This window comes from Crassostrea angulata, chromosome 5 (genome assembly GCF_025612915.1).
Source record: "Crassostrea angulata isolate pt1a10 chromosome 5, ASM2561291v2, whole genome shotgun sequence".
Lineage (NCBI taxonomy): Eukaryota > Metazoa > Mollusca > Bivalvia > Ostreida > Ostreidae > Magallana > Magallana angulata.
Genome location: NC_069115.1, coordinates 24,555,979 through 24,567,652, shown reverse-complemented (window position 1 = coordinate 24,567,652; position 11,674 = coordinate 24,555,979). Strand labels below are relative to the sequence as shown.

General features: G+C 32.7%; 2 protein-coding genes across 2 annotated transcripts; both read left to right on the top strand.

The window, feature by feature from the left end:
• Nucleotides 1-385: 385 nt before the first annotated feature.
• On the top strand, nucleotides 386-4,639 carry LOC128185734 (uncharacterized). Its single transcript, XM_052855375.1, has 2 exons — nucleotides 386-457; nucleotides 4,116-4,639. The coding sequence occupies exon 2, from the start codon at nucleotides 4,120-4,122 to the stop codon at nucleotides 4,459-4,461; it is 342 nt and encodes a 113-aa protein (XP_052711335.1). The 5' UTR covers nucleotides 386-457; nucleotides 4,116-4,119; the 3' UTR covers nucleotides 4,462-4,639.
• A 4,325-nt stretch (nucleotides 4,640-8,964) lies between these two features.
• Nucleotides 8,965-11,251, top strand: LOC128185246 (uncharacterized protein DDB_G0290685-like). Its single transcript, XM_052854891.1, has 3 exons — nucleotides 8,965-9,313; nucleotides 9,738-11,122; nucleotides 11,243-11,251. Exons 1-3 carry the CDS (start codon nucleotides 8,965-8,967, stop codon nucleotides 11,249-11,251), a joined length of 1,743 nt encoding a protein of 580 aa, XP_052710851.1.
• Nucleotides 11,252-11,674: the final 423 nt, after the last annotated feature.

Sequence of the window (11,674 nt, the reverse complement as noted above, 5' to 3'; positions counted from 1 at the left end):
AACTGAAAGGTGACTGAATGACATAGCTATGCCATTCAGTCACCTTTCCAGATCATTCAGTCTCTCCGTTGACTGAATGGCAGAGCTTCATCCTGTGTCTACACCCCCCTCCCCCCCCATTACTGAAACTAAAGCACACTTAAAATGATAACTAACGATATCATAATTATTATTTTGAGAGATTGACAATGAGTATTAAAAAATATTATCAGTTTTTTACATAGAATATACAATTTAAATAGTTTTTTTAATAAACACCAATTAAAACTTATTTATAAACACCAAGTAAAACTAATTTACTTGACCGCAAACCTACAGTATATTTAGTATATTTCACCTCTCTCTCTCTCTCTCTCTCTCTCTCTCTCCGTTTAGTTTCATTTTATTTAACGAGAAAAGGAAGCAAAAATTTAAACTCAACAATTGCAAAGGAAGGCGATTACTTCAAATATATCTGGTGAGTGAAATTTAAAAATTCAAATTTAAAAAAAAATCGCATACTATACGACATTCCATGCATGTAAGTGTATCTGTGTTTATTTTTTGCGTGTATCTTACATGTGTGTGCAAGAAACTGTACTTTGTATCAAACATAATGCAATCTGTGTTATTCTAAACCACTAGCACGCCACTATCAAGTGACATAGCTACGGAAGCGTATTAGGGTCGCAGCAGTATTTTTTATTAATTTGTTATAACAGATTAGTAATTTGTTATGACAAATTATTAATTTGTTATAAAAAATTATCAATTTGTTATAACAAATTAATAATTTGTTTTAACAGATTAGTAATTTGTTATAACAGATTAGTTATTTGTTATAACAGATCAATTTGTTATAACAAATAAGTAATTTGTTATAACAGAATATCAATTTGTTATAACAGATTAGTAATTTGTTATAACAAATTATCAATTTGTTATAACAGATTATCAATTTGTTATAACAGATTATCAATTTGTTATAACAGATTAGTAATTTGTTATAACAGATTATCAATTTGTTATAACAGATTAGTAATTTGTTATAACAATAATTAATAATTTGTTTTAACAGATTAATAATAGCATACAGATATCATAGCATTGCATAGAAATCTCATAGCATTGCATTTTTATGCTATTTTTGGGTAAATTAAAATGAAATGCTTTCTGGTGATATATGATATAGCATGATATGGTATGCTTTTGGTATGGTTTTTGTTATGCTGTGATGAATGAGAATCAAATGATATGCTATAATATCCAATCCTTAGCAATGTAATTCCAATGATATGTTATCTAAATTCCATAGCATAGCATTGGAAGTACATTATATACCACTGAAATCTTATAGCATATAATTTAATTCTCATTCAACATAGCATAGCATTATTTAGCGTTTTATATCAATAACATTAAATAGCATCGTTAATCATAGCATATCATATGCTTTTGTGTTTGTAAATTTAAATGAAATGCTTTATGAAGATATGTGATATTACATGATATGGTATACTGTGCTAGGTTATGATATGCTATGATGTATGAGAATCAAGTGATATGTTATAAGATTCCATTGTTATGTAATATGATTTCAATGTTATGTTATTTAAGTTTCATAGCATAGCATTGATATACATTATAAAGCATTTGAATCCTATAGCATTTCATATGATTCTCATTGATCATAGCATTGCTTACCATATTATTAAGCATTTCATTTCAATTTAATATAGCATAGCATAGAAATATTACAGAATTCCATAGGAATACTAAATCATTGCTTATGAATCTCAAAACATTACTTGTAATCTCATAGCATAGCAATGGAATCTCATTACAAAACATTGAAAATATCATAGCATACCAAAAAATAGTTTAAAAATTCAATGCTATGAGATTTCTATGCAATGCTATGATATCTCTGTGCTATTGTTAATTTGTTAAAACAAATTATTAATTTGTAATAACAAATTGATAACTTGTTATAACAAATTATTAATTTGTTATATCAAATTACTAATTTGTTATAACAAAATACTAATTTGTTATAACAAATTGATAATTTGTTATAACAAATTACTAATCTGTTATAACAAATTGATAATCTGTTATAACAAATTATTAATCTGTTATAACAAATAACTAATCTGTTATAACAAACTACTAATTTGTTATAACAAATTACTTATCTGTTATAACAAATTACTAATCTGTTATAACAAATTGATAATCTGTTATAACAAATTACAAATCTGTTATAACAAATTAGTAATTTGTTAAAACAAATTGATAATCTGTTATAACAAATAAATAATTTGTTATAACAAATTACTAATCTGTTATAACAAATTAATAAAAAATACTGCTGCGACCCTAATACGCTTCCGTACATAGCAGTATATTTCTGTATAAAGCTAATGGTATCTCACTGCATGTTGGCACTTATGAAAACGTTCCAGCAAACACCCAAACAATATATATTTTTTCTGTACCTTTTTGATAATGGAATAAGGAATCATTCTTTGAGTATTATGAGGTCATAAGTTCAGTCGGGGCTTGGTCAAATCCAATAAAGCCCTTCGGGCTTTAGGATAGATTTGACCACGCCCCGACCGAAATTATCACTTCATAATAATCAAAGAATGATTACTTATTACTTATATTTATATTATTTCCAATTTGTACACAACATTATTTTAAAACTGTAGCACATGCTATATATTACAACGCGGCGCAGCCAATACCGTTTTTCGGTTATGCTATAAGACACGCCCATTTTGTGTCACTCATGTTTTATGAAGTTATTGGGTTTTAGGATTCAAAAATAATTCGAAATGTTATCACATACAGAGACAGTTGAAAATGTAAATATTGTTCTATAAAAAGATTCCATGAAAGCACCGCGCACTGTTATATGACACCCATGCGCGGATCCAGAAAATTTTTCCAGGGGGGGGGTCCGAAGGATAATTGTGTTTGCCAGGGGGGGTCCGAGGCATATTTTCGCGATAATTTTACTATGTAAATTTAATAAATTTTCATTTTCCAGGGGGGGTCGGGACCCCCCCGACCCCCCCTCTAGATCCGCGCATGACACCAGAGCCACCCAATATTTTTATTTTACTCCAAAGCAATGTACAAACTCAATTTTTTCACCAAACGATCTTAAGTGCGTTTGGTTTTAATTACACAAGAGCATTTAAAACAAATTCTTACACCTAGATAACGAATTTATTTCCTATGATATACATGTACAAATTTTAAACATATATTGTTTTACCTGTGAAATAAGTTTGATATAAAGGACAAAAAATTCATATTACATATGTACTTGAAATTGTGCTGAAAAAATCATTTATTCATACCAATAGCATGAATATTAAGAAATAGGGATTTTGACAAATTATTTATTCATTTACATTGTTTTAGACTAAAAATTTAAACAAGAAGTGCATTACGACGTCACATTTTACATACACCAGGCTTCTGCAGGTGGTACGAAAATTTACACCCGGCTTGTAAACCAATAAAATCTCGCGTTTTAAAGGGGCATGGTCACGATTTTGGTCAAAAATTATTTTCCAGATTTTAAGGTTTACAATGCTTCAGTAAGGCATTTTTATTATGCAACCAAAATTTAAGTGACATTCGTTGAGTTATAAGCGAGAACTTTACAAAGCTTGCAATTCTTTGCTATGTAAACAAAGCTTTTGTTTACATTTTGAATGTTAACGTGAAAACTTCAGTCTTAGACCAAAAATAAATGTGGTAAACGTTAAGATATATTTATTTATGCTTAAAATGAATAAGATGATGAAAAAATCAGCTTGAAAAAGAACTTTTACCGGTATATTGAATTAATGTAAACAACAACAGGGCACGAGCCTTGTTTACATGAAAAAGAATTGTGAGCCCCGCATCATGCTTATAACTTCACTACTGACGGTTCAGTTTCATTTAGGCATTGGAAATGCATTTCTAAAGCGTTGTAAATAATTAAAACAGAAAAATAGAATTTGACCAAAATCGTGATCATGCCCCTTTAAGCGACATAGGAAATAATAGTTGATATCAGGTTGTAGATCTGTAGTATCGTAATAAAAATTATACTATATGATTTATATTGACAGCGCCATGTTTTGTGAGTGTGGGGCACGACTGGGGGCTGGGACCAAGTTCTGCCCGGAGTGTGGCCATAAGTCAAAGATGGCCGACACATCAGTGTCCGCCACGGGGTGGTGCCCTAACACCGTCCTCCACGGGAGAAGGTCCCCGGAGACATGCGGTGCCAGGATTGATGTCACTCAGCGGTTCTGCGGCGACTGTGGCTGGGCGGTGGATCCAAAGATTTTTCGAGGTGGATCCAAGATGTGCGATGGGGTTTTGGTAGCTGATCAACTTTGTGTCAACATCTTAAGTTCTGGTGATAAGTTCTGTTCGGAATGCGGAAAAGCTGTCACCATAGTTTACTACTGAGTTTCAAAATTTCTCTATAGAGATATAAAAAGCATGTAGACATGTAATACACATCAATTGGATAAGGATCACGAGATACATAACATTTGCATGTAACTACTAGTATGCACATGATTATGTAATGCATTTCTATAAGAAATTAATTGTTTAATTAATAAAAATTGCAAAAAAATTCAAGTGTTTTAAATGCTATAGATTTTTTTCAAGCATGTTCAATTGTTAATCGTGGTGAAACCGATATATGCATGTTCTTGTGTGGCATATTCACCGATGATGCAGGGCCTGTTGAACAAACATTCTTTCTTTGTATAATTTCTATAAATGAAACTTTATCATTTCTTATTCCCAAGTCAACAGTCTCTGATCCGCTCCACTTTATGTGTCGCGGATGGAGTCAGATATAAAAGTCTTGGGTTATGAAGACGAAGAAAACGTAGAAAATGATACACGGATTATGCATACCTTTTTATCTCTGAAATATCAATGTTCAAATAAAATCCCACGAAATTACATGTAATTTAAAAAAAAACTTTCCCGTGAATGACATTGTGTGGGAAGATCTATTGTTTCAACTTCAACCCTTGACCTGTTGATGGTGGCAGGTGGGATAAGGGGGGGGGGGGGGGTTAGCCCCGGTAGGGGAGGAATACATTTTGTTTACATATGTAATACGCGTGTGCTAATGTTAACTGATTTTAGGTGATATGATTTTTCCGTCATACAATGATTAAATGTATTATAATTCAATAATTTTAACCGTAAACTAAAGGAGAGTTTCCCTTTGAACTCACCGAATACACCGATGTAGGTATTCACGTGTAATGAACAGTTATATTCAAGGGAGGTCCTTTATAGTCCATATACATGTATCTACTAGGGACTTAACAGTCATTTGTTTATTCGGACAGTAAAAAAATCATACAGTCAAATAACATACATTGTATTACGTGGACTGTCATCCCAAATACCAGGATTCCTGGGTCCCCACGGCCGTGGGACGAGGACTTTGGACCCCTGATTTACTAATTGTTTATACACAAATTGATCATAAAAATAAAACCCGTATTTTTTTTAAATTTTCTTATGTTAACATTGGTGAATTGTGTTTAATTTTCTCATAAACTGTTTCTACACGTCAACTGTTTTGTGGTATACTACATAATGCGTGCATTTTTAAAGAAAAGCAAAGAAATATTCCTATAATATGTACTCTATATATTAAAAATTCTACAATTTTATAATACATGTACTTTGATAAACAGCAATTACATGTAAGATGATGTGACAGATATTTGTCCTAGATTTTATAACAACATTTGAATCGCTTTTCCTCATCGTATTCAACACTACACGATCTGGTTAGATCTAGACTAGGAAAGATCGCACTGAGTAGACCCTGTACGGAGGTTGTTAGTTCGTGTGTACATTGTATTGTCGCGTAATATAGAGGCTTTACTGTAATACATGTCTAACTTTAATTATTTGCACGTACAGTATAGTATTGTAATATACTTTTATGGGATAACTCAACATAATGAAAACGAAGCGATTGCCTACATTTGATATATATTTCCTCTTTTGAAATTCAAGATTTAATTTAATCAGTGACGTATGATATAGTATCCGTCCCTGATTTAATTGTAAAATTAAATGAATATTTCTAAATCAACTTAGCACTGAGGGACCAAATGAGATTGCATTGGGGTCATCTGATCATGTAGTTTTTAGAGATATCATTTGAAGTATATTGATTAGAATAACAAGGTATTGTCTTCACTTATTTTGATACTCAGTACTGGGCATAAATTGAAAAGAGTGGGTAATGGGACGGGCATTTGATCCCTCAGTACCAAGATGATTTGAACACTGTGCCGGATAATTATGCCAGTGCCAAGGTGGCATTTTTGCACCCGCTTAAGATGCAGTTTCGGAAATATCCATGTATACCAAATGATAGACCATTGCCTAGAGAGTATATAACCACTTTTGTTTTTAGTGTGTTTCACCTGACAGGTGAGATATTTACCTTTAAAAATTAATATCCTATCGGAAAATGATAATTCCCATAGGAAAATTGACTCTCCTACAGGAAATATTGGCAATCCTATAGGACTTTTTAAAAGTCCTGTAGGAATTATATTTCCTATAGGAGAATGGTAATTCCTGTAGGAATTTGATTCAGACATGTAGTTTTCCTATAGGATATTAAGTTTTCCTATCGGATTTTATCAAATCCTATCGGAATTGTAATTCCTACAGGAAGTTCTTGTATTCCGATAGGAAATTTCAAATTACCTATAGGAATATTGATTTTCCTATGGGAAAAATAATTTTCCTATAGGAATTTATTTTTGAAAGGTAAATATCTTACCTGACAGGTGGGATACACTGATAACAAAGGTGGTTGTTAACTCTTTAAGCAATGGTCTATCATATGGCATATTTGAATTTTTCGATATATAATGCAGCTTAAGCGGGTGCAAAAATGCCACCTTGGCACTGGCATAATTATCCGGCACAGTGTTTTTGGTAAAATTACAATCAAATTTCATCGAACAAGTAATACTAATATCGATTCCTCAGCCGGTACGGTTGATTTGGTAAAATCAGAGACATAAATAACGTTATTTATGTCTCTGGTAGAATGCATATCAATTGTAACAAAATTTATAAGCACGACAACAGGATAAGGGATATTTATATCCAATGATAAATGAACATATGAATTCATATTATTGTGTGAAAAAAACCCTCTGTGAAGTTCTGTTTAAAAGTGTGTCATTTCAACCCTTAAAATATTCCCAAGAAGGGAGCATTTTATACCCCCCCCCCTCCACTCTTATCCTTCCCGCGACTGTTCAACTCGGAACTCCTTGGATGTCTCCCTCACTCTAAGTACATTCGAGGAGCTCCGACTACAAATGTGCCCGAAATAAAAACGAAAGTACCCACTTACAAGGAAAAACATGATTAGCAGATTTGCTATCGATATCGTATCATAATTAGTTTGTCACTGTGTCAGACAAACATGAACTGAAACGGTATGTATATTAGTTTATCTGGTTGTATAGTAGCAGTGGTCTAAAACCTTCCTGTGGCTCTTCTATGAATTGAAAGACTGAACGTTTCACATCTGTTGTTAGTTGTCATAGTTTCTTTTCAATAGGGCCTATTAAAACGCAATAGTCTGAGTAGGTGTTATCTATGATTAATTTTTATTTTTTTGTATAAATTATATAACGTTAGGACGTGCATATAGATACATGTTTTAGGTAACTGCATTAATTTACAGTTAATGATTGATTACAAAAAGAATTTTAGTTTCACTTTGAATTATTGGAATCATCAATTTTCATGTGAATATTGACCTCACGTTATGCAGATATATCTTATCAGTATATTTTCCAAAACCATTATGAAAAAAAGTAAGTCATTGCAAAAACGAAAGAAGAATTTACCTAAGTTGGATTAAATCTCTTTGCAAGAATTATCTTGCTGCAGATATAATTCATATTTACAGGTATATAATATGTATACATGACCCTTTTTTTAATAATAGAGAATATATTGATATATATATATGTAAATTTTAAAGTACGGTACAATACTATATTTTATTGCTGTTTTTGAGGTCAATACGATGATTTAGCTACCCGAGAAGTACAATATTCACCGAGCCGAATACATGTAGCTAAATCATCATATTGATAAAAAACGCAGCAATAATTGTTTTATCATATGATTCAGCAAAGAATTGATACAGACATATCAAATTGAGTGAAAACAAGCGAAGATTTTAGTTTGAAGCCATAGCCGAACAAATAGAAAAACATGATTTTTTATTGGACGATGGATATCTATTTTTATAGTCAAATGTAGAGAAAGTGACCTCCTAGCTCATGTGCAGGGCAATCTTAGAATAATTAAAATATATCATGTTGCTCATGATGATTGAATTTAGAAATTTCTGCTGGCATATGCTCAACAATGAATCTTTACACAGAATTATTAAAATTCAATGATATTTGATGCATAAAAATTTCAGTAGTTTTAAGAGATTATGATCATTGGGAAAATGTACCTTTGTTACTGATTCAGTCTGGGAAATGATCAAATCAAAGCGTCTAGGTGCCGGTATGTTATGTTAAGTTATTGACAGAAGTTGGAATTAATCAAGGATGAAAAATTGACACATTTTTGTGACTCTAGATTTGCACTTGCTTAGGGCAGGCTTGTTTTTTCTCCTTGTCAGTCCAAATGAATGGCTTTAAAATAAAGGTATTGACCCACTTCTGATGCAGTAGCTTATATTAAACATCTTAAATGAATTTATTGAATCTTTTTTAAAAGTCCTTTCACTTCTTAAAATCCTCTTTAGTTCAGGCTTCGGAATTGCTTTTTTTAAGATCTTGCCTTTTATGGCAAAGCCTTCCGGTTTGCTTTCTACTTACTACATGTATTATAATACTAATTTTTTATGTTTTGCAGGAACAAACATTGAGAATGTTTTGCGAGTGTGGATACACACTGCAGGGCAGTGCCAGATTCTGTTCGCAATGTGGGAAAGAGGTATTGGCAACACAGACCACCCAAACTGTCCCTTGTCCCAACACAGTTCAAAAAGGCAAAAGAATTCCAGTATGTGGTGCAGAGATCCAAAGCTCAGACAAGTTCTGCAGTGGGTGTGGCTGGTTTATAAATATCAAAGCTTTTCTGCCAGGGGCTGTCATGTGTGATGGAAACAAACGCAGTGGAGAGCCGTGTGACAACATAGTAACACCAAACATCAGATTCTGTTCAGAGTGTGGGAAGCCTCCAGAAAGTTGTCCTTCGCAGGAGACCTCTGCATTAGGTAAATTGAATATTTTAAAACTAATTTTGTCTTTCATTGAAATTTATGATGAATATTTTGTTGTTGAATATCTTGAAGTTAAAATCTTTCAGGCAGCTGTACATGTTGTATATTGCTGTACCTCATAAGATATATATTTCATAGTTAATTTATGTCTTTACTTTATTTATATGGAATCTATTTGGTTGTGTGATTTTCCAAGTTAGTCATTTAACATGTTTAATTTCCACTTCTATATGAAAAATAATTTGCCAACTTTTTGCATTATGCACATGTGAAATTATTCTTGCTGTGATCTATTTAAATGATATATAATTTTGAAAAGAATTATGTGGATTTCAAAACTTTTGCATGAATTGTACTCAATTTAAAATTAAATGGTTAATTTTAACATTTTATTAATGACTTTATTAAATATTCTCAGCTGCTGTTGAGAAGACTGCCTTAACAGAAGCAGATAGTGGAAATACAAACCAAAATGTCCAAGCAAACAAAACATCAGATGATCATACAAGTGAAGATACGGACTTTGAAATTGTGTCGGTCAGCTCTAGTGAGGGGGAAACACCAGTGAAGCGGAGCCACAGCTATGATGAAGCATTAAATCTAGAGAACAGCTCAGATTTCTGCAATGGACAGTTAGCTAACATTGCCAAAGACTTGAATTCTTCTACAGGAATTCAAGATTCAAAATTGCAACAACAGGGAGATTTTCAAGAGAAGGGAATTATGGATTCCATGGAGATTGTAGACCTTCCATCTGGAGAATCAATGGAGCATGGTCTCGGAGAAGAGGGGGAAAATGGAAATACAACAAATGAGAAAACTGACAATCTGGAGAAATTACCAGATAATAGAATGGACACTACGAATGATAAAACTGGAAATGTAGAATGTACTCCAAAAATGGACATATCACAAGGGGGTGAAATCAGTATTTCTAATGAAACTAGTAGTGCCTTAAGTGAAACAAGTAATACGGACCCACATTCTTCTGAGAATGTAGAGAAACCACATACCACTCCAAGCCAGAATGAAGGAGCAGAAGATGAAGTGCGAGATAGTGGAACACTCTCCACAGAGAACACAGTGTACAAGCCTACTTGGAGTCAAGATGGTGGACATGAGCAGCAGGTGATCGATGCCCTAAAGACATTGGATGTTAGAAAAAGGAAATCTCCAGACAGAGACATTCCAGAGGTTGGCAAGAAACCTCACCTGTCAGAAAACCAACCAGATGGTGATGACAATGGGAATAAGCAAGATTCTAACGAGGAGGGAATTGAGGATGATGATCAAACAACAGATGATGAGGATGAGGATGACAATGATAAAGATGGAGATGAAGGAGGAAATAATGATGATGAAAGTACAAATCAGAATAGATCCAAAAAGAGTAAAAAAGGAACTGGACAGAAGAAGAAGAAGAAGGGTAAACTGAAATATCAGAAGAAAAAAGGTCAGTTGGCAGATAAACCTACTGATAACAAAGAAGAAGAAATAAAAGAGGGTTCATTGAAAAAGGCACAGAAGAAAAAAACAGAGACACAAAATACAACTTCTGATGTATCAGAAATACCACATAAGCAAGAGAAAAATGAAGATAATGAGAAATTCAAATCACAGGCAAATGCTGGTTGTATTGATTTAAAAAAATCAACAGAAAAAATTCAGCAGCAAAATTCATCAAATGATGGAAGGGCAAGCAAGGAAACAATGACTGCTCAGCTTAAAAACGTAGAAAACAATCTTGGGTCAGTGCAAGACTTCGATAAAAGTGACCCACAAAGGAGGAATACAGAAAAAGAGGTATGTACAAAAACATGTTACCTTAGGTAGGAATGTGAGTAAACAAAAAGAAATGATATCTCTATAAACAACATCTCTTACCTGGTAATTTATTGTCATGGGCATCTTTGTGACAAACAGCAAGCCTAGTTAAAGCAAGGGACAAAGAAGTTTCAAAATGATGAATAAATTCTGTAGATTCATTGTTTATATAGGTACTTTGTTATTGAATGGTTACTGCATTATTGGATCAAATCATGAGAGTATAAAATTGCTAGCTCGTCTATCAAAGGCTTTGATTTCATGAGTTTTGTGTTAAAGTTCTCCAATCGTCTGCTTCAAAATATTTTTTTTCATCATAAAAATGTTATTCACCCCTTTATGAATGAAATACAAAGAAATTGATGGAATCCAAGTTTTTTTTTTTTTTTTTTTTTTACAAAGTTTCTACAAATTTGCCTACGATGAATACTAAGTTTTGTTTTTTTAAAGTTGCTCTGGTGCATCAATAGCTCGAACCCCTTTACCCATATGCAGTTATTGTAGGTCTCTGCTGACTAAGCCAAGCCAATT

What these genes read in the sequence shown, in the direction of transcription:
- LOC128185734 (XM_052855375.1), top strand. Translation starts at nt 4,120, where the DNA reads ATGTTTTGTGAGTGTGGGGCACGACTGGGGGCTGGGACCAAGTTCTGC.
- LOC128185246 (XM_052854891.1), top strand. Translation starts at nt 8,965, where the DNA reads ATGTTTTGCGAGTGTGGATACACACTGCAGGGCAGTGCCAGATTCTGT. An exon ending in GCAGGAGACCTCTGCATTAG is followed by an intron (nt 9,314 to 9,737) that starts GTAAATTGAATA and finishes AAATATTCTCAG; the next exon opens with CTGCTGTTGAGAAGACTGCC.